The 22,465-nt window shown below is 46.2% G+C and overlaps 1 protein-coding gene across 3 annotated transcripts in view; it reads left to right on the plus strand.

Annotated features, from left to right (window-relative positions):
• Positions 1-22,465, plus strand: part of WDSUB1 (WD repeat, sterile alpha motif and U-box domain containing 1) — a 987,384-nt gene that overhangs the window by 658,137 nt on the left and 306,782 nt on the right. For all 3 annotated transcript variants that reach the window (XM_069616372.1, XM_069616374.1, XM_069616373.1), the window contains exon 6: positions 14,305-14,338. In XM_069616372.1, the coding sequence (XP_069472473.1) occupies positions 14,305-14,338 (34 nt within the window). The remainder of the gene's footprint in view (positions 1-14,304; positions 14,339-22,465) is intronic.

A 22,465-nucleotide genomic window follows, 5' to 3' on the forward strand; every position in this document is an offset into this window, starting at 1 on the left:
GGATCGTGTTTTATTACCAATACAATAGGGGAAGACCATGGACTCGTAGAGGGCTCAGTAATGTTGGCCTTCAGCATTTGTTTAACTTCCTCAACCACTATTTGTTTTCGTGATTCAGGGAGTCTATATGGTTTCAAATGGACCACTTTTCCCTTTGGAGTTCTTTGTAATACTTGTAATACTTCAGAACATTGAAAAATGAAACATATGTTCCTTTCCAATCACTAAATTTAGAAAGTTCATCCTCTTCTACCACATGGGGCAAGGGATCGCTGAGTGCCACCTCCAAGAGTCTGTCCTCGGCTAGATCCAACACGGCTACCGGCATATGTGCTGAGGGCTTCCAGCTTACCGGAGCTTGTTACCACTACTGCCCGTCCGGCTGAGGGCTCAGCGCCTAACAGAGTTTTCTCTGAGGTTGACGCTTCTGCTTCGGGTGCAAGACCCAAAGTGTATCCTCTCGTGTCTGAGGCCTCTCTTGGCTCAGGGTCTTCACGCTCTCCCACCCAGGGCATGGCGCAAGGCTTCAAAATGGCAGAGCTACAGGTGACAGAGCCTGCTAGGTAGACGGACAGCTTGGATCCAGCTCACGCCCCGCCAGTGCTTTCGCCCATCGAATAGGCTTTGCAGGATGATCCCAGACCCCTTCCCTCTGGAAGCGGCAGCGGATTCTACGGTGCATGTTTTTGGTCCCCTCAGGGATACATCTACCCATCACTGTCATACGGCCACACGCACCAGGCACCTAAGTGCTTTGACCAGGAGCGGATGCCCAGCGCCTCCGAGGGCTGGGTCCCTAGAAACCCAGCTGTTTGTGTGGACCGCTTCTTTGAGCGCTTCCTCTTGCTCATGCGTTCCCCTCAGATGAAAGGGCGTGCCGCCCCCTCTGGGTAGTCCTTCCGTTCCTCCGGCACTCCGGTGCCGTTCCCTCCACCGGTTCAGACCCTAATGGTCGTTCTGACTCCTCCACCTCCTCCTGTAACACAAACGTCTCTGCCTCAACAACCGTTGGCCCTCCCTGCGGCACCTGACCTAGGGGTGCACCCCGCCGGCACCTGTGTCCCAGGACCCGGATTCCCCTCGGTCTGTAAAAAAGGGTGGTGGACAATGATGACGATGACACCCAGGACGATGAGCCCTTGACATCCGCCTTCAAGCCCTGGTGGAGTTCTTTGGGGTCACTCTTCCTGAGGAAGCCCCCCAGGAATCTGGTGTGCTAGCAGAGGTCTTGGGGAAACACAAGTACCGGTCTGGTATCCTCCTACAGAAGGATGTGCTGCAGGTGGTGCAAAAGGTCTGGGAGAAGCCCAGAGCCTCGCCCAGATGAACAAGAAGTTGGACATCAGGCTTAGGTTGATTGACGGCGAGCCAATCCTCCTTGTCTCCCACCACAGACCCATTTCCTATGTGCTGGCTGCAGCCTCATTATTTTCTAAAACATAGTCTTCATCGTCTTCCTTCACGGGAGCCACTTCCAGTTGCTGCTCCAAGGAGGACAAAGTCCTTGGTGAAAGCGCTGTTATTCCATCTCAGGACTGCATCTGTGGCAAGCCAACGTGGATGCCCTCATGGCTGTGGCTAACTAGAATCTGTGGCGGGAGCTTGGGGAATTTCTGCCCGACTTTCCTTTGGACAAGCAAACCTCCTTCAAGGCCGGTCTGGCTGTGCCTTGGGGTCGCGATGAGGAGGGCGGCATGGAGGCACGCTTCAAAGTTTTCATTTGACGTGCCGGAGTGGCTCCTGGATCTGCCCTTTGAGGGTGTGGACCTTTTTCATTTGTCGACCGATGAGTTGACAAAGAAGAAAACCTCCACTGACAAAACAAAAGCCGAGAATTCCTTCCCTCAGTCCCAGGGCAAGACCGAGTTCAAGCCCTGCGCTTTTTCCTGCTTCAAGGGGTCCGGGACCACGGTACACAGAGACCCGACAGGTCGCCCAGTGGCAACAGGAGGAATCAGTAGAGGACATTGCGTGGGTTTTTCCACTCCCCCTCCTCTGCCCCCGCCTCTGACGCCAAGGAGAAGCAGTAATGTCCATGTCAGGGGACACAGCTCGCCTGTGGGGGCCGTTTGGCTCTGTTGCAGGACATGTGGAAGTGTCTTTTCAAAAACCCATGGATCCTATCCATACTCTCCACAGGCTTCAGTCTTCCTCTTCCTTTGCCTCTACCATCCTCTCCTCCTCTTCGTAAGATCAGGTCCCTGGCTCTTTTACGGGAGGTCCTTTCGCAACGCTTCCTCTTGTAGACAGGGGCTTCGGTTACTATTCCAGGATTTTGCGGTACCAAAGAACCACCAGGCTGGCCTGAGGGTAGTCCTGGACCTGTCATTTCTAAATCTGTCTTTACCGCTGGAATGCTTCAAGATGATTCCTCCCGCACACATAGATGTGGATGTGTTCCCTGGCCCTCAAGGATGCGTACCTCCATGTAATCAGAAGTTTCTGCAGTTCATGATTATGTCGTATCACTTTCAGTATGAGGTGCTGCCCTTTGCCTGAACTCGGCCCCTCGTGTCTTCACAAATTTGGTGAGCGCAGTGGCGGCCCTTCTCCGCTTGGAGGGCCATCATCTATACCCTTATTTGGATCACTGGCTGGTGAGGGTGGGGTCACCCCAAGGGGTAGTGCACTCCTGCCAGAGATTGGTGGATATCTTTCATCAGCTGTGGTTTTCCCTCAACCAGAGGAAATCAGTTATGACCCGTCTCAGTAGGTGTGTTTGAACACTACTGTGCAGTGGGTGTTCCTCACGCACAAGAGGCTTATGTCACTATGCAGGGTGGCACCTTTTCCCCCACTTCTGCATGGAGGCGGTTTCGCTCTGGGAATGGGCCCTGACGGAGGGGATTTGGATTTCTGCAGTCCACATCCGGGGGACAGAAATCCAGAAGCAGACCAGTTGAGTCGCTTGGGGTTCAAAACCTATGAGTGGGAGTTGGACAACTCCTTGTTGCCCCTGTTCCAGTGATGGGGGTTCGCAGACTTGGATTTGTTTGCATCTTCCCGGAATGGCAAGTGCCCCCAGTTTGCTTCCTGGGTAGGTCAGGGTCAGGGGGACACTGGGAGACGCCTCCCAGATCTATTTTCACGGCCACAGGTGTTAGCGTTACCCTCCCCAACCGACCCTCCGCAAGTTCCAAGCCTCCGTGCTTTGCAGCATCATCGTGGTTGCCCCCAACTTGCCTTCGAGACTCTGGTTTTCAGATCTGATGCAGTTGTGCTCCCAGGGTCCCGTCCATCTTCCAATCCTGAGCAGGGGCTTCCTGACGCAGCAGGGTGGAGCAGTGGAAACATACGGACCCAGGCAAACTGGCCCTGGCATCCTGATCAGCTGAGGCTACAGCATGGTGACGCTAAAGACTTTTGTTGTTGGCTCTCACCTCTGCATGCAGGGTTAGTGAGCTGCAGGCGTTGTCTTCATGCAAGGCCATCACCACGTTTCACAACGACAAGGTCCTCTGGCGCACTCACCGAAATCTCTTGCCCAAGGTGGTCTCTCCGTTCCATCTGAATCAAGAGATCTGCCTGCTGGTGTTCTTCCCAAACCCATAATCGGAGGCAGAGAGGGTCCTACATTCCTTGGACCTCCTAGGGTTCTCACGTTTTATCTTGGATGAAATCCTTCAGGAAGTCAGAGGCATTGTTTGTGACTTTTGGGGCTCCTCCTTGTCTCTCGGGCTTCCATCGCCTGTTGGGTGATTGAGGCCATTTTGGAGGCATACTCGCCATGGGCAAACCTGCTCTTGATGGAATTCATGACCGTGCAGTCGGGGCCAAGGCCACGGCCACGGCCATCGTGTTTCAGAGACCTGCTTCTTGGGATGACACCAGCAAGGCGGCTACTTGGCCACTCCATCGGCCTTCTATAAGCACTACACGCTGGACACAAGCTCCAGGCACAATGCAAAGTTAGGTCAGGCCGTTCTGATGAACATTTTCACTTCATCCTAGATGTGTAAGGCAGGTTATCACAGCTCCACACTATGTTCAGTGTAATCACCCATAAGGATGGAGGAAAGAGGACAGGACGTATGAGTAATTAAAGTTATGAACTGTAGTGACTAGAGTACTGCTAGACCCTTTTCCTACATACATCCTACCCGCCTTCCACCGCTAGTATGCCACTGGCTTATAGCTAATAAGAGTAGCCAGGTATCTAAGCATCCACTGTGTTGAAATGGGAATGGGGTGAGGTGCCAGAGGGCGGGCCTTGGCAGGAGTTCCAACACCTGAGACCGCCACGCGCTATACAACATTTAAAGGGGAGGCAACATTTTTCGCTGCCAAAGGTTCCGGTACCGTCCCCATGTTGGGGGACGCCCACAAGGATTGAGGAAAGAGGACCATGGACTATGAGTACTCTAGTCACCAAGGTGAGTAACTTTAATAACTGACAGATTTTGTTTGGGGTCATGTATGTCTGTTGTGTGATGTACAATTTCAATAACTCGGAGGGCATTACGACACACCTTTTTTGTATAGATCAAGGTCCGAGCCCATTCTGCGTCCATGAGGGTCCTACCCAGGTCAGCTTCACATTACATGCGCACTATCGAGACAGGTTTATAACATTTTTCTAACACCAACTCGTATACTATGGAGACAATGTGTCACCCTCCTCCCCTCCCAACCTGTCATACATAGCTTCCAGTGTTGGGTCACGCTCCATCCCCTCCTGAAGGTCTGGCCATCTCTTTTTTTCATTGCTTTAAGCAACCACACATGCATTATAAATGTACCCCTATGTATACCTGACGTCTGTCTCAGGGACTCTCCTCCTGCAACCGATCTCCCACTGTTGCTTACCCACAGATCTCCCAGTACATCCTGATCACTTTAACAGAGTTGGGTTTACTATCTAGCAATGCTACCAGGGGGATGTTAGGAGACTAAGGGTCAGCGATTCCCATCAATCGCCAAGCTCTGCGCCACAGGATCTTGCCCAATGTTAAAATGTGGGCCAAATGAGTGAATTGATTCTCTTGTACCCACAGTGCCTCCGTCAGGAAGCAATGTTCAATAGAAGGTTGCAGTAACGTAGTGTCCAAAGAGGGCTCGTCAGCCAGCCAGCCCATACAAATTTTAACTGTCCTGCAAGATAATACAATTCAAAGTGGGGTAACCTGATACTTCCATCCTTAAAGCCCCTATGCAAAGTACACAGGGCAATCCTGTTCCTCTCTCCACCCCTCCCACCCCCATATGAAGTCCCTGGAAATAGAATCTAGCCTGCTAAAGCACTTTTTAGGGAAATTGAAAGGTATGTTAAAGTGGTACAGTAGCTACAAGAGTACTACCATTTTCAAGTAGCAGTGTGCCCCATCATCGGCAGATGGCGCTTTCTCCAGAACTCAGTGGATTTCACCACTCCATCCAAGGCTTTCTGAGTATTATGTACATGCGAGGCTTGAGTCATGCCACACATTTACCCCAAGATATCAAAGTGTCTATCCCCCATTTGAGGTCTAAATTGGGTAACAGTGCCGGTGCTTCTGTGACAACTCTGCCTATCATCTCAAACCTGCCGGGTGTAACGGCCCTTAGAGGCAGAGTTGGAGTGTGGTAGTCCAGAAAGTGGGCCAGTACGGTCCCACCGGCAACCTTCTTTCCGGACTGCCACACTTGGAATGATGGCCAGGGACTACTAATATTGAGAGAAAACCTTGTTAATCTTTCCTTGTGCTTGCCTAGTGACCCCATTCTCATCATGTATGTGCTGATCATTTCACTTTTCTTCTCCCTTGTACACAGCCTTGCCAAAAGCCTCCCCAGTTTATCACCCTCAGCATGAAACTTCTGTGCATTTGGCAAAATTGAATTTACCCAGCAGATCCCAGTCCGCAAGGCACTTCTACTCCAATGTCATCAAATCTTCGCCTCTGTACCTATTTTTGCGTTCCTGCACTCAGCGGATTCCATCTGGTCCTCCGTTTTGGACATGGAGTCCACAGCTCCCTCCGGAGATCACCCATCTTACCTATTGATTCTCCTCGTAGCACCGTCTTAAAGGCTTCCCACAGAGTGCCGGTCCTATCTACACTGCCCATTTTGGTATCGCAGAGAAGGGCGAGCCATAGACCTGCCCGCCCCACTTCCTGGCAATCCTATTTTGCCTCTCTGTGACCGGCACTCTATGGGAAGCCTTTAAGACGGTGCTACGAGGAGAATCAATAGGTAAGATGGGTGATCTCCGGAGGGAGCTGTGGACTCCATGTCCAAAACGGAGGCCCAGATGGAATCCGCTGAGTGCAGGAACGCAAAAATAGGTACAGAGGCGAAGATTTGATGACATTGGAGTAGAAGTGCCTTGCGGACTGGGATCTGCTGGGTAAATTCAATTTTGCCAAATGCACAGAAGTTTCATGCTGAGGGTGATAAACTGGGGAGGCTTTTGGCAAGGCTTTGTACAAGGGAGAAGAAATTCAATCCCTGCTGGAGAAAGGCGCCATAGAACTGGTGCCTGTAGCAGAGAGGAACAAGGGATGTTATTCCCCTTATTTTTTGATTTCAAAGAAAGACAGGGGATTGAGACCCATCATGGACTTGCGCGGTTTGAACAAGATCCTTCGGAAGGACAAGTTCAAGATGGTTACTCTTTCTCAAGTCCTCCAGGCCCTTCAACTTCAGGACTGGTTGGTGTCTCTAGACCTCAAGGACGCTTATTTTCATGTGCCGATCCATCCCAAGCACAAGAAGTACCTGAGGTTCGCGGTTGGCGACTCGCACTTTCAGTTCGGGTCCTGCCGTTCGGATTGACCTCCGCCCCGAGGGTCTTCACCAAGCTCATGGTGGTGGTGGCAACGTATCTCAGGAAAGGGGGGATTCACGTCTACCTCTACCTGGACAATTGGCTGATCAGGGCGCGCTCTCCCGAGCAAATCCTGGATCATCTGTCTATCACCTGCCACTCCCTTCACAAGCTGGGCTTCTCCCTCAACTTAAAGAAGTCCCACTTGATGCCAACTCAGAGGCTCCAGTATATCGGAGCAGTGCTCGACACGTCCCTGGGGCTGTGTTTTCCTCCCCAGGTGAGGGCTCATCACATTCAGCAGATGGTGCACAAGTTTCAGCATGCCCAGAGTCTCCCTGCATTCGAGTTCTTGAGATTGCTCGGCCTCATGGCATCCTGCATTCTTCTGGTGCCAAAGGCCAGGTTGCGGAGGAGATCTTTGCAATGGGCACTCAAGCTCCAGTGGTCTCAGTCCTCCGGCAGGAGGTCGGACCCCGTTCAGGTGCCGCCTTCGGTCGCCCAGGACCTTCTGTGGTGGGTTGTCGAAAGCAATCTGATGAAGGGGGCTCTGTTTTGGCTGTCCTGGCCGGGGTGACGATCGTGACGGACGCGTCCCTCACGGGATGGGGAGCTCATACCAACGAGCTGACTGTCAGCGGTCGTTGGTCTCTGTCGGAGTCCAGACTCGATATCAATCTGTTGGAGCTGAGGGCCGTCAGGCTTGCCCTGAAGGCTTTTCTGCCGACTGTGCAAGGAAAGAATGTCCTGTTTCTGATGGACTACACAGTGGCTATGCACTACCTCAACAAAAAGGGGGGGGCAGGGTCACTTCCTCTGTGCAGGGAGCCGATGCAGCTCTGGTTCTGAGCAATCCAGTAGGATATTTCGATCTCGGCAGTTCATCTGGCCAGAGACGAAAACGAGACGGCGGACGCTCTGACCAGGCAGAGCGTGATCTCTCACGAGGGGGAGTTGGCTCAGGAGATTCTCCTGGAGATCTTTGCCCTTTTGGGGACCCCTCAAGTGGATCTCTTCGCCTCCAGTGCCAACCAGAAGTGCGAAAGGTTCTGCTTGAGGGAATTTCCTCCAAGAGGAGCGTAGGAGACGCATTCATGGTGGAGTGGTCATTCCTACTGCTGTATGCGTTTCCTCCAGTCCCTGTCATCCCGCAAGTGCTGCAGAGGTTACGGAGGTTCGGTTCCCGGATGCTCCTCATTGCTCCAGCATGGGCCAGGAGGACGTGGTACCCGGACCTTCTCAACTTGTCCATCTGCCCTCCACGTCGTCTTCCCTACCGAGACGATCTGCTCTCACGGGAGGAGGGTCAGGTTCTCCATCCAGAGGTCAGATCCCTCAACCTTCACGCTTGGCTTCTGAAAGGTTGAGGTATAAGGATTGGGACTCCCTGTAACGCTCACCTGGTATCCACGCGGATGTCACTCAGCCTGTTCTGACCTCTTACGACCTCAAACCCTTCCCTGGAGGCTATTCGACTGGAGACTGGGCCTGAAACACAGGACTGGTAAAGTTTAACTCTCTATTGTCTCTGTGTGCTTGAACCCCTTCTTCCCCGGGATCCAACCCTTCCCTTTGATCCACGGCTCACCTGGTTTTCTTGGATAGTGTGCTCTCCGTCCTGCCTTCAGCACAGGGGCGCGTTGATTGATGCGGGCTTGTTGCTGCCTAGTTACTTCACTGGCAAGAGTCCGACACGTAAGCATAATGAGTCTTTTAAACAGTTCTCTAACTTTGTTCCTTTCCTTCCTTAGATGATGGCCGGCATCCGGGGATGGCGACGTGCTGCTGAGATGAGTTGCGCTGAAGGTGAGTGAGAGCGCGATGCGACCCTTTCGTATTTGTATTGAACTGAGTTATTTTTCTGTGTCTTTTAGGTGCCGCAATGTTTTCAGCGTGGATGGCGGTTATGAAGAAGAAATGCGGTGAATAAGCGCGGTATGCAGCGCCTCTAGATGTTTCCACGCTAACTTGGAGTGTCTTTTCCCTCTTTCAGATGGATGAGAAGTTCCGGAGACAGAGTTCCCCCAGAGCGGCTGGGATTCAGGTAAGCGCTTGAAGCTCGTACAGTCTTTAAAAATAAGTGAAGATTTGCTGAATGCTTGCTAATGCCTTTTTTCTGTTCTTTTCCCTTTTCCTTAGGAAGCGGCTTGCCGGGATGGGAATGACACCACCGAAGATGCCCGCAGAACAGAAGAAGCGATGAATGATGGGCAGAAGTGCTGCAAGGTAACGCTGTTCCTAACAGTGTTCTTGTTCTTGCAGGAGCTGAGCGCAGAAGAAAGATGCAGGCCTACCGGAGACCGATCCGAACACGGTGAGTGTCACGCTGCAGGTGCAGAAAACACAAAGCATGTTTCTCAGCCTGGGTGTGGCTTAAATAGTCTCTGGGTATCCCAGGTGTCTCTGGGCTGAACCACACCCAAAAGACTAGACTGCACATGCAGTTCTGGGAACCAAAATATGTGGGGGCATCCATCTTTTCCCCATCAATGCACTACAAGTCCAATCCCCAATGTTATCCTATGGGAGTGAGTGAGTCTGGTGCCACAAGCGCCAAGTCTGACTCCAAGTGGGCCTTTGGAGGGATGGAGAGGCCCTTGAGGCTGGGGAAATGTGGGGCAGGAATCATGACACATATTTGCTCTCCTTGTCTAAGTCGTGCCTTGCACATTCCTTCGTCAAGGTGCACCTGGTGGCTATATCATGGTATACTCGCTCCTCTTCCGGGCCTTCTCTTTGGTCTCATCTTTTGGTGAAGGAATTCCTCAAGGGGACTTTTCAGTTCCTTTCCTCCAGTCCAACGACCAACCTTGGTGTGGCATGTCATGCTCGCATGACTCGTGAGACACCTTTTTAAGGTTCTTCCTAAAGTCTCCCTCAAGTTCCTGTCCTGGAAGACTGCTCTGCTGGTCACCATCACGTTGGCTAGACATGTGGGTGTGATTCTGGCTTTTTCCTGCAAGCCACCCTACTTGGTTTTCGACAAATCCCAGGTGATGCTGCGCACCAACCCATCTGAGATGAAAGTTCTTTCAGCATTTCGTCTCAATGAGCCAGTGGTGATACCGGTTTTCTTTGGTTCGCCTTCTTCACCTGCAGAATGCTCTTTGCATTCTTTGGATGTGGTGCAAGCTTTGAAATATTACGTCTCCTGCACAAAATTATTCCTGAAGACCACTCAGTTCTTTTGGTCCCTCTGGAATGGGAAACACACTTTCCAAATCGTCAATCGCAAGGTGGATTTCCTCCTGTATTTCCTTTTGTCACCCGCAAGCAGGGCTCATTCTACAAGAGGTGTTGCTGCCATGAGAGCTTTCCTCTCCGGAGTCCCCTTGTTGGACATCTGCAGGGCTGCGACCTGGGGCTCTGTGACAAGGTTATATTGTTTCGACAGGGATACCACTGAGGAGTCCAAGAGTGGCCAGGCGGTTCTGTGTAACCTGTTTGCGTGAGGTCAGCGTCTACTGGGGTACGTGTTTCTTCAAGGAGCTTCCGTCCAGCGTTTTGGTTATGAAGTACTGCTTTTTAATCTAGTTTCACATCTTGTGAATCTATGAAAGATCCAAAGCTGGAGAAGGAATGTTACTTACCTGTAACTCCTGTTCTCTAGCATTGGTATCTTTCATAGGTTCACATGCGACACTCCCGCCTACTATCCTGAGCTCTTCTTGACTCATATTTCCACTTTACGTGCAGTATCCAAATCTGAAGATGCCCTCCAGGGTCTTTGCTAAGGGAGCCCTTTATATTGGCTTTGGGACAATATCTCCCAAATGACTCTACTAGACACTTAAGTGACTGCAGTTTTATTATTTAAAAAAATCGACTGCTCTGTTACTGAGGATTCCCAGCCTGACAACGGGGAATGTGAATCTTTGAAAGATTCCAATGCTGGAGAACAGGAGTTACAAGTAAGCAACTTATTCCTTACCCGTTACTTAGGAAAATAAATCGCACAAAGAAAAAACAGAAAAAAGGCATTGTCAGAAATTAGGACAAACGCGGTGTTTATTGAGGTGTTTACGAGGTAACCAAACTGGATGGAGAACTGGAAGCTTTATAGCTGGTGAGCCTCTATGCAGTTAGACACAAAGCCCATTTCTGATCAAAGAACTCCTGGATCACAAGCATTTTGCATTCGTTTTTGGTCATCTTTGTGATGCTATTGCTCTTTTTCAGCCCACTCCATCACGTTGATCTGCTTATCAATATCTAATTTCTTCTCATCCTCTTTGTACTTCTTGTTTCCAATCCTTCCAATATTAGCTCAAAAATTGTGGAATGCTTTTCCTGTTGTGATTTGCTTTTGTCCTATTGAATCTTTGTTTAAGATGTGTCTCAAAGATTATTATCTACTGGAATTTAATTGTTTTTTATTTATTTTTTACTTTTGTGTTTTATCAAAATGTATTGATTTTACAAAGACAGTCTGTAGGTTCAAACTGCTTGTTTGCAGATTGTTGATCACAAGCTGTTTGTATGTCGTACGTTCTTCTTTACTTTGTTTCTTTGTTTCTTCCTTTATTTCTTTGTTTCTGCTTCCGGGTTTCTACTTCTGCTTCTTCTGGTCCTCTTCTTAGTTTCTGTCTTTCTTCGTTGTGGATTTTATGCCTTAGGATGATAAGTTTGTGCGTTTCAAACATTTTAGCAGAGCGGCTTCCAGAAATGTTGTGGCTGCTATCGTCCAACGGGTTTTTTTCCCACTTATCAGACGGCACCACCAGGTGTCCTTCTCTCTCAGTACGGCAGATTCCAGCAGCGGGGTCAGGTATGCTTTCCTTAGTTGGGCTGTTTCGGGGCATGTCATCAGGAGATGTCTCACTGTTTCAATTTCGGCGGTGCTCTTACACAGGTGGCACTGGATAGTTGTTGATAGCCCTCTTAAGGCTCTTATTTCGTTTGTGTGGAGAAGATTTAACCTAGCCCTTAAGAAAGTGTTTCTTCTGCGTTTGCCCGGGAAGCACGTGAAAACTTGGTCGATTTCATTTAGTTTTTTTATTTACGTAGGTAGGTGGGCTAGGAGTTTGTTGGCGTCTGACTTTTCCAGGGTATCTATCCAATCGAGTTTGTTTAGTTTCCTCTTAACACGTGTTGGATTCCGAGTTAGGTCGTCCTCATCGCATCCAATCTGTTCCAGGCAAGCTTTCTGTTTGAGAGCCCAAGTTGAAAGCATTTTGCACTTCCCCGCAGTTGTTTCTTCTTTTAGGATTTTGTATTGTGGAGCGAAGTCTGACATGAGGATTTTTCTGAAAAGGGCCATTTCATTCCCGTCGACAGTGGCCTTCAGCGACAGCAAGCCCAATTCCCTCCTAATTGCAGGTAAGGATGTTGACTTCGGTAGGTATATTAATTCTCGCCAGAAATGCGCTTCCAGTTGTGGCCAAATGCTTGTAGGGATGTTTGGCATGCCTTCTCCTCCGTATGTTATTGATGGAACAAATTTTCCTTTCTAATATTTTATTACTGGCATCAGGGAGAAGCATCCGAATTTTCTATCCAGGGCCTTGGCCTGTGAAGATAGTTTCCGAGTTTTTTCCCAGAGGTTTGTTTGCATGCTTATCTCTTTTGCAGAGGTTTCAATCATGACCCCAAGGTATTTGAATTCTGTTACCTGGTCTATTCTTGAGCAGTCTATCGTCCAGTGATTTGGTTTTCAGTTTGATTTGGTCGATTTCTCGAAAACCAGGATTTTGTTTTTCCCTTGTTGATTATCCGATTGTTTTCAGTTGTGTATGTGCTCAAACTGCCCAGCTGCCGTTGAAGACCGATCGGTGTCTGGTCGATCAGGATAATGTCGTTGGCGTATAGAAGCCTGGGGATTTCCGTGCTTCCTAGTTTTGGTGGAAAGGTTCTGAGTGGGTCGCCGGAATCTTTCCGGTGCGAGGGGGCAGCCCTGCTTCACTCCTCTGTCAATTGCAATTTCTTCTGACAAGGGTGCCTGTCTGATTGAGTTTCACTCTGATGGATGTTTTTGAGTGTAGAGCGATTATTGGTTCGAGGATCTGCTCGGTGCATTTCCATCTTTTCAGCTTTGCCCAAAGAAGGTCACGATCAATCTTGTTGAATGCGTGAGTCAAATCCACGAAGGCCAGATAGATCTTTTTGTCTTTCTCTTGCCAGGTTTTTTAGCATACTGAGGAGCATAATGTTTGTTGTTGTTCCAACGTTTTTAGTGAAGCCTGCTTGAAGTGGATCGTTGCATGGCGAGTGTTTTGCCCACTGTTGGAAGCTTGCGAGTAGACAAGAGCCATAGATTTTCCCTACTGGAATTTAATTATTTTAATTGCAGATTGTAATTTGGGAATGCACGTGTGATCCCATCTTTTTCCGTTGGTTAGACTTATTGTGTCGTGATGTTGCCTTATTGTTTTTTATTTATTTATTTATTGGTTATTTCTAAACTGTCTATACAGCAAACAGTGTTTCAAGGCGCTACAAGACAAAAAAGGTGGGGAGACAGGGAAGAACACAGCAATAACTGTCCTACAAAGCCTTGTGACATTCGTGTCATGCAAGTGCAGTAAAAAGAAGTGCAGGGGCGTGAGTGAGGGGAGGGGAGTGCCGGTAATGGTGTAAGGGATAAAAATAGGGTTGGAGGGGAGTGTGGGGCAGAATGGAGGTATACAAGTGCAGTGGGTGGGGCAGACCGCAGGGGCTAGGCAAGTGCAAGGGGGATGCAAGGAGAGAGGACCACATGCTAAGTGCGAGGATGGCGGTGGACTAGGCTCGGTAGGGATGCACACCCCGCCTGGCTAGTCGGGGGAAGAGGGCCCGGAAGGGCAAGTGCAGGTTGAGAGGGGTTGAGGGGGGGTGGAGTCAGGGGATACAGGCGTGCTGGGCTAGACTGGCCAAGGAAGAGCCTGGTGCCCTGTACGACTCGGTAGTTAAGTTATACATACTCAGTGTTATTGTTCTGCTAGTCTTTCTACATGTAAAGTGCTTTGGATACAGGTGCACTATAAACAAACTCAAATAAATACATTTTGCCGACTACTTGTTCTTCTGGTCGTTTTATAAATGATATTGTTTGTTTAGCAGCACCTGCTGCCATACTAGCTTTGCAGAGGTAAGAATGCAACTACTGCTTTCATGTTAATAGCCCTGCTCGTATAATGGCCGATGTGATGTACAAAAAATCAAAGCGTAAAGTCTCAGAGTTCTGAGTCAGACAAGCCTTGGCAAGTAACTCCCCAGTACTAAAATAAATAAATATATATATATATATATATTTCTGTCTAGTATATCGGTCCCTTTAGGGAAGGAGCCAGTCATATTTTGAGTACCTTTTAAATTGGGCTATAACAGCCATTATTACAGCTCTTAGAAATGGGAGGAAACCACCATGAAGCGCTTTTTAATAGCACAATGTTGTTGTTATTACTCGAACATGAAGATCTGTATGGCTGCATGTCCTTTTTCATTACTGAATGGTCAGTAGCTTTTTCAATCCATTAGAGAATATGTTAATGACTTTTAATGTATAGCTCAATTTGAGTTGTGAATAATAGCCTGTTTTCAATTTCTTGATTATAATGTGTATTTCTCCTTTATTGCAGGTCTGTGGACAAGTGTGTTATAATATATGAAGCAGTAAGTATTCTCGCATCAAACGTATGAGACCGTTGATACCCATCAAGAGTATAGTATCTTTACCCCGTTTAGGTTTGTTTGTAATTGCGGTGTGCTGCACATACGTTTTTTTTTTTTTCATTAGGCATCCAGAAGGTCATAGAGCACAGCATGCTGCTAGCAAACATTGCAGTTATATTTTATTTTTTTAATTTCCCAATATGAGCATGTCAGAATGTTGAATTTAAAATTTGATACGATTTGGATTGTGTGAATTATAAAGCATTGGCACATAGGACAGCATTCTTAAGGTACAAATATATATTTGATTGCAAACAGTTTCTATTACATTTCCAGAGTCTTTGATCCTCTAACATCTGGTCTTCGCCCAATAAACCAGCGAATTGGCATTTCTGCCACTTGGTGTCAACTAAATATACAGCTCCAAAGAGCATAACATGGGCTTGAAGGGCATATACACCGCTACACGTTATTTTGAACGTGTAACAATGTATAATAAAGAAGCGCATATGACATCCCACATTAAGTTCACCCATTCTTGTAGACTTTGAGTTTTGCCGTACTTTACAGAATGTTGGTGTATGACCATTGGACACCGCAGGTACTAGCTTGAAGATTGGTTGAATAGACGATTGGCACTTCCCCTTGTTGATTTTCATTTTTAATTATTTTATATACACTCTGGTTATTCTCCCTTTACCACATACGAAAACGGAATTTCATTAACGATCAACAGAGACAGAAAAATAATTTCAAGACGGGTAAATGCAGAAGCGAGCACCAACCTTGACTAACAGACTGCCTACTCTTCGTAGTTTTAACAAGATGGTACCTTTCCCTGCATATTTGCATGAAAACATCAAGGGCTCGCGCACACACACATCAGCCAAGTAATACAGGAGCTGGTACTCCATCGGGTTGGTCTCCCTGCAGCTGGTAAATGAAACAGGAGCAGCAAGCCCCAGGGGTAACAACCAAATATTTCAACACCACCAAAATAATTATTTTTGAGCCCAAATGTTCTCTCCTGATAACACCCCCCACTTAGTGGCTTGCCTCTTATTCTTGCACCACCTTTTACTACTCACACAGTCAACCCCCACCCACAGCAGTAGACTGACTACAGACATACAATGTTAATGGAGCACTGCCTCTGCTTACTCCCCTAGCCCTAACACTACCTATCCCACACACACCCTAATGTTGTGGTTCACGCTGACCCTTCCAACCACCCTGCAAAGGTTTACCTCATGCAAGCCGAATCTTACTGTCCCATTTTTATATGGGCTCACCACCATAATCCTACGACCCAGAGCACCCACACCACGTTTCACTCACCTTTTGGTATCTCCACTGTCTGTGGTGGGGTCTCACGTCATGCTTCACGAAAGGCTAAATCAACCAAAAGTATAGAATAAAATCAATCATGCAGTCACTGCCATTGCAGTGATCTCCAACTCTGGGAAATCTGTTTGCAAGCATGCATAATCACCTACAAAAGAAACAGACCAGTAATGCTCCACTATTATTGTGGTATTCAACTGCCACTCATTTGTTGACTCGGGATTTGGAACATATGGGTCAACCTATCTGAATTGCTGCTTATAGTGGTGTCATGGAGTTTTTCCAGTCAATAGGAACTAAGCATCTATCAGTCTTTTACATAATATCACTGTTCAGTAAAAAGCATATTATGACTCCAAAGAGTCACAGTGCAATCTTAATCTGCTTTTTGCACCAGATTGCTTATAAGGTTTTCTCTAGCGAGGGCCCCACTTCTTTTTAATTTATAACCACTGATTGCGCTTATTGATGATCACGGTCTCCACCTTTACTCCTATGCATACCATTGCCAGATCCTGGAGTCTAACACATTTCAGTCGTGCGATGTAAGGGAGCCATTGAACGCTGCATGATATGCTACTGGCTTAAATTGAATACTAGCAAATGAGAGATGATGTTGTGAGGTGAGATGCCAGTCTCTGGGCACTAGATTGCCCCAGAGATGTCATCAATCCCTGTACTTGTCGTTTCAGTTAAGAACTTTGAGGTGTCATTGCAGTATGTTTACATCCCCAGATTACAGCCATATCTAGAAGCTGCTTGTTTGCCCTGAAAAGCTTAAAAATGATTCCCCAATACCAACTACACCCTCTCATCACCCTCCTTTTACTCCCTCCATCATCTGCCACTCCCTCAATCACCCTCCATTAATTCTACACTTCCTCTAACTCTCTCTCCCACGCACACTCGCAACCCAGTACCACCTGCTCTCTCCAACCAGTACCTGACTTTTTCTACAAAAGGCCTCCACATTCTAGTCCACCATCCTTTCTCCTGTTGGTCTCTTGGTCTACCACCTCCTCCTACTCCTCTGATCTCACCAGAACAACCCATACCTTCTTGTTCCCTATCCCCCTTCTTATCCACCCCTCCTTCTGTCAGTGGACTTCTTCCCCAAGCCAATCTTGCCCTAACCTCCCTGCTTAGGACGAGTTAGAATCACCAGAATGCATGAAAAGGGACTGTCGTCCGTTTCTTGGATGGGAACTAGACACTACCTTTCAGAAGGTGTTGGCAAACTTTGAAACAAACACACAATGCTATCAGGTCTCAATGATAAGGAAGGCACCATAAGGCCTCTCTTTACCAAACGCTCCTTTTCAGTTTCTTGGCAGCATCAGGATTGGCCCCGCCCACCCCAGTTACAAAAGTCGCAACCGCGCGCACCCAAAAGTGCACAGGAAGTGCTGTTTTGCTAGGAGACGCTGTTCCTTCACCGCTGCTGCTGACAAGCGGAGAACAAGTGAAGTTACGTGCCACATTGAGCCCTAATGCGGTTGGTCCTTATCTGATCATACTGATCACATTGACATTGCAGACTAAGATGGACTGTTATGATGGAAAATTTTAACCAGCTAATCTTTTAATATGGTTCCTTTGCGAACAGGATTGGCCCTGCCCACCCATTGCTACAAAAGTTGAAGTCACGCGTAATGGCGCGTGCGCACACAGAAGTGCTGTTTTGCGGTTCTGTGATGTCAGTGTGGCCCGTGGCGGTAGTGTTCAGGTGAATTTGCAATTGTGACCGATTTAGTTTTTCTCCTTTATTTATTATGACAGATATTAAGATTGCATTTACCAGAGTTACTACGTGCCATCATTATCTGTAATGTGATCAAATATATGTTCAGTGAGTGTTAACTTGCACAAAATATTAAATAGGAAAGGCTTGATTGTCGCTGTTGCTTGTGTATGAATATGTGACATTGGTGATACATCTTCTACTGCAGCAGCCCTTGAGGCTGTCGTTGAGAGAACACGAGGGTAAGGGAGTCCTAGAGATAGTCAACCCGACCATCTGTGTTCATTTAAAGAGCGGCGTTGTACTGCATGGAGCCTAGTATTATCTGGTGAACACAACGAATAAGAAGGACTGTGTGAGTATATACCTTATACTTTAGAACACCTTACTATACCATAGAGTGACTATCATGGAACTTGAAACTAACTGATCGATGGCGATAGAGGCAGTAGGCAATAGTATTACCTAAGTGCAAACGACTGTAACAGCATCACAACTGCTGAAACTGGATACTTGCCACCCCAGAATGTGCTACAGCTATAGATGATTGGGCTGTAGTTGAGTGTGCCAAGCAGACAACTAAAGTAACTAAGATTAACCTGTCGTTGATACATTACCACACTCCCAGGTGAGGGCTTATCCACGCCATGCGAATCGAACATGTATACCAAAAACCATCACAAAAAACAGCTTTAGTAGCACTAAGGGGAGTGAAAGTGTGAGCGGAAGTGGGAGAGGAATTACATATGCTAATGAGAAAAAAATAGGAGTAATGACTACTACTACTCAAAAAAAAGGATCTGCTATCATGGAGAATGGGAATGATAACTCTGAAACTATTGAAGTCACTACTGAGTCAAGTGTGAGCGAGCCTATTCAATTTATCAATAAAGTGGCTTCAGCACAACAGAGAGCATGTGAACCTAACATGTTATTGCCATGTTTATCAACTAAATTAATTGATAACGTACTTAATCCAACAAAAAATGTTAACGATAGTGAGGCTCAGAGTAACCAACAGAGTGCAAACTGTCTGGATAACTTAATCACCACACATGCCCAAATTAGTGCGCCTCCCAGTGTGAGGTCTCCATCTTCATCACTATCTCCTAAGTTGAATATACCTATGACTAGTTCCCCCTGCCCAATAGATGGATGCAAAGTAACAGACTCAGGTGAAGATGAACATAATACAGAAGCAATTATGTCGACACTGAATGTACCGGCAATACACAAGCAACCCGAAAGGCTACAGGAGAAAATAGAAGAAAAAGGTCTAGCCGAGACATCAGGGACAATCGAGGTAGCACTACAAACTCAAGTAATGACTACGGTGCATGAGAATTTTTCTGATAACCTAGACGACTCCAACATTATCCCAACGAGTATATCGTCTGCAGCAATGTTTGAAATAATTGAAAATCTTCTGTCCATTTTAAATACGAAATGTGAAGGAATAGAAAATAAACTAGATGTTCAATCATAATTGCTCCATAAAAGCATTAATCGCTCCAGAAGAGTGTACACAGATGTCACCTCAAACACTGAGGAGTGTAGCTCACTAGAATAAACAAAGTCAGTTGAACCCTATGACATGAAAAAGAAAAGGAAAACCAAAACTGAAAAGTAAAAAACAAGCAATAGCCCAAGCAATAATGTACACGTCCAAAGGCCAAATGAAAAGAGTAAACGGATGTATCCATACCGAAAAAATAAATGCACCGATAATAACATTGGAGGCGGAGTTCATTGAATCTAGTGATATCAAAGTACTACCAGTACAAGGTTCACATGATCGGAAACAATATCCAACTCCAGATGATACAGAGAGTGAAAATCATAATGAAGGGGACACAACTAAATCTAATCAAAACAAAGAACTCATTTCCCGAAATGAAATAAAAAAATACCAATGTGAACTTATAAGTGAATCACGGATTACTACCGCATATAAAGTCGATACGGTAGGAACACAGAGTACAATAAGTAGAATATAAAAAGGACAATGCAAAAAATATAGATAAACAATCGACCATCACACTTAAAAACACCACAGAAACTGCCAGTGACCCTGTCAAGACGGTGAACATTGACATCAGAAGGCAGATAATAGCTAATGAAAATCATAATAGCTCAGTAAGTAAAGGCATAACTACAACAAAATGAACTGTAAGAGATGTTGATTGACAACTATTCTGCTGCAGTAAAAGCATTACAAATAAAATCAGTAGCCAGAATTGAAAGTCGTCCATTGAACAGACGGACCGTGCTACGAATCCTGCATGAGATACCATTTAGAGTGATAACAACAGAAGATATCCACATTGTTGACCAATTAGAGGATACAATTAATGTTACATCCAATATTTGGGCAAAATCCCATCTTATGGCTTATATACTACAGTATGAGGAATTATTTAAACTGGGATATTGTTGCAAAGAAATAGAAATGAAAAAAGTCAAATATCATGCAGAAAAGACAAGGTTGATCTCTAAGGAAACTACCTCAGCTATACCTACTCAAATGAGTACTGGTCCACTACGAAAGATGCCTAAATCAACTGCGAATGTGACTAATAAATTGCCAAATGTAGCGAAGAAAGCATCGAAAATTGACGAAGAACACAATAAAGCAGGATACTGGCAATCGTTACCCACAGTCTTTGAGGCTCACTTTGCAGAAATGTCACAATAACACCAGTTTATGGTGTTCTTGGAACACAAGAGGCTTTGCCTACCTACCAGCAAATGGTGGGTTACTAGAAAACATCGACTTGGATGAATGAGCCTCGTGAGATCGACAGTCAAAGTACACTCCCAAGTACTGGCAACCAAGGGCCAGTGGGTAGACCACGTGGGTGGGCTACTCGTGACAGTGCGGCATCCTTGGAGTCTTACATCATTGTTGACCACACCTATGATACTAGCAGTAATAATCAGTTGTAACTTAGAAGGGCATGAACGGATTATACTAATTAATGTCTACGATCCACCGAATTACGTAGCTACTAAGAACAATACAGCAATAGTGAAAATAATTCTCCAATCCACCAATAATAAAATACCAGTGTTTGTGCTAGGTGACTTTAATGCCAGAATGAATGACCGTACAGATTGTCCATTCAATCAACGTGAATTTGGACCCCCAATCACCTCTAAAACTGATAGGCAAGGTAAAACCTAGCTTGAGCTGTTTAATCTTTTTAACGTCTCTATGCTCCATGGTAACTGAGTATGTGTTTGTCAGTGAAGCAGGTATGAATATTATGAACGATATGGCTATAATACACCGTGAAGAAAGTTATCACCTTTCGCCATGTGTTTTGTTAGATGAAGGCGAGAGTAAGAACGAAACTCAATTGAATGGTGATATCTTTCTTAATCCCAGTAATAATCGTATATGCTGGAATGCAATAAATGTAGAAAAAGCATGAGTGATAGCTGAAAAATCTCTCGGCTTTACTGATCGTTTGCTCCATACAACTGAAAAAACTATGGTAATCGATTTTCTGACGGAACTAAATCGATTAGAACTGTCAAGCAAAAAAAAACTTTCTGTAAGACCCCAGATGAACAATGGAATAGATGCCAAAATAAGAATCGACAGTATGATCATAGCATCCAAATAGCAAAAACCGACTACCGAATGACATTTCAAAAGTAGCAAAAAATGTGACCCATGATATACTACAGGATGGCATTCCGAAAATTCTCAAAGATCTAAAAAATGAAATTTTGTAGCTGGCTAGGTAGACGCAAAACAAAAAGTAAACATGAGCTTTGGATGCAGTTAGCCCACCATGCTAAGACCAATAATACCACTGGGATTTGGATCACTCAGAGGGGCAGCTAAGAAAAACGTGCCGATTAACAGCGTGCCAGAAGAGAGTTGGTGTTGCCCCATTAAAAACGCTCTGGGGGGCACCCTAGCTCGAGATGATCATACAATGGATAAAGACAGATCGACTTGTAAGTCATCGATTGAAAATATCTCGCTGATAACAAAATTACCAACATCACGTGCAATAGGCCCTGAAGGCACATGCAATGCTCTTCTCAAGCTCTCCCCCCTGCAGTTGGGCCAACGCCCTTCATCCCCTATTTAATGAAATTGGATCTAGTTGTATGGTACCAGACTCTGGGAAAGTGAATACAATTCTTCCTGTGTATAAGAAAGGTTGCTGGAAACGCCCATCTGATTATCGCATGCTAGCCATGTTGGATATTCCATCACAAATGTTTGCACCAGTGCTTCTCATTGAGCTGAACCAATGGATCAATGACCACCAAATTCTACCAACTAATCAAAGAGGCTTCAATCAAAATCAAGCAACAGCTACAATCAAATATGTTTGACCTCGACCATTAAATATGCATGGGAAAGACAGAAACATCTAGTGTATGGAGCCTTCATTGGATTTAGCTCAGCCTTTGACACAGTCATGAGGAATAAACTATGGAACAAACTAGTGAAAAGAAATATTCCTCATGGCCTGTTACACTTGATTCAGCTGCTCTACACTGATACTAAAGTCCGAGTGAGAACCAACCGTGAGGGCCAAATATCTGAAGCGTTTCTTACTGAGCATGGTGTTAAACAGGGTTGTATCCTCGCAGCCACCCTGTTTAATCTCTGTCTGGCCAATTTGGCTGAGACTAGTGGAAGCTTGCCCAGTAAAATCTGGTGTCTTCAAATACAGCTAGTTAGGTTATTCGGATGACCTTCTGCTTTTGGATTACACTCTCAAGGGCCTCCAAGGCTTATTGGTTGCCATGGGAGAGTATGCCGACCGCAATGGTCTCCGCATAAATATTGAAAAAACAAAGATAGTAGCATTTCGAGGTAAAACTAAGAATATAAAGACAACCACGCAAAAATGGATACTTGATGATAAAGAGGTTGAATGTGTAGAATGTTATGAATATCTTGGAATAATCATTGACAATAAACAGAGTTGGACTCAGCAATGGACAGCGAATAAGGCTAACCTCATGAGACTCGCTTACACCTTGAGCAATTATATATGAAAACAAGTGGGTTG

The sequence above is a fragment of the Ambystoma mexicanum genome, chromosome 9, assembly GCF_040938575.1.
Source record: "Ambystoma mexicanum isolate Mex_15411 chromosome 9, UKY_AmexF1_1, whole genome shotgun sequence".
Taxonomy (NCBI): Eukaryota; Metazoa; Chordata; class Amphibia; order Caudata; family Ambystomatidae; genus Ambystoma; species Ambystoma mexicanum.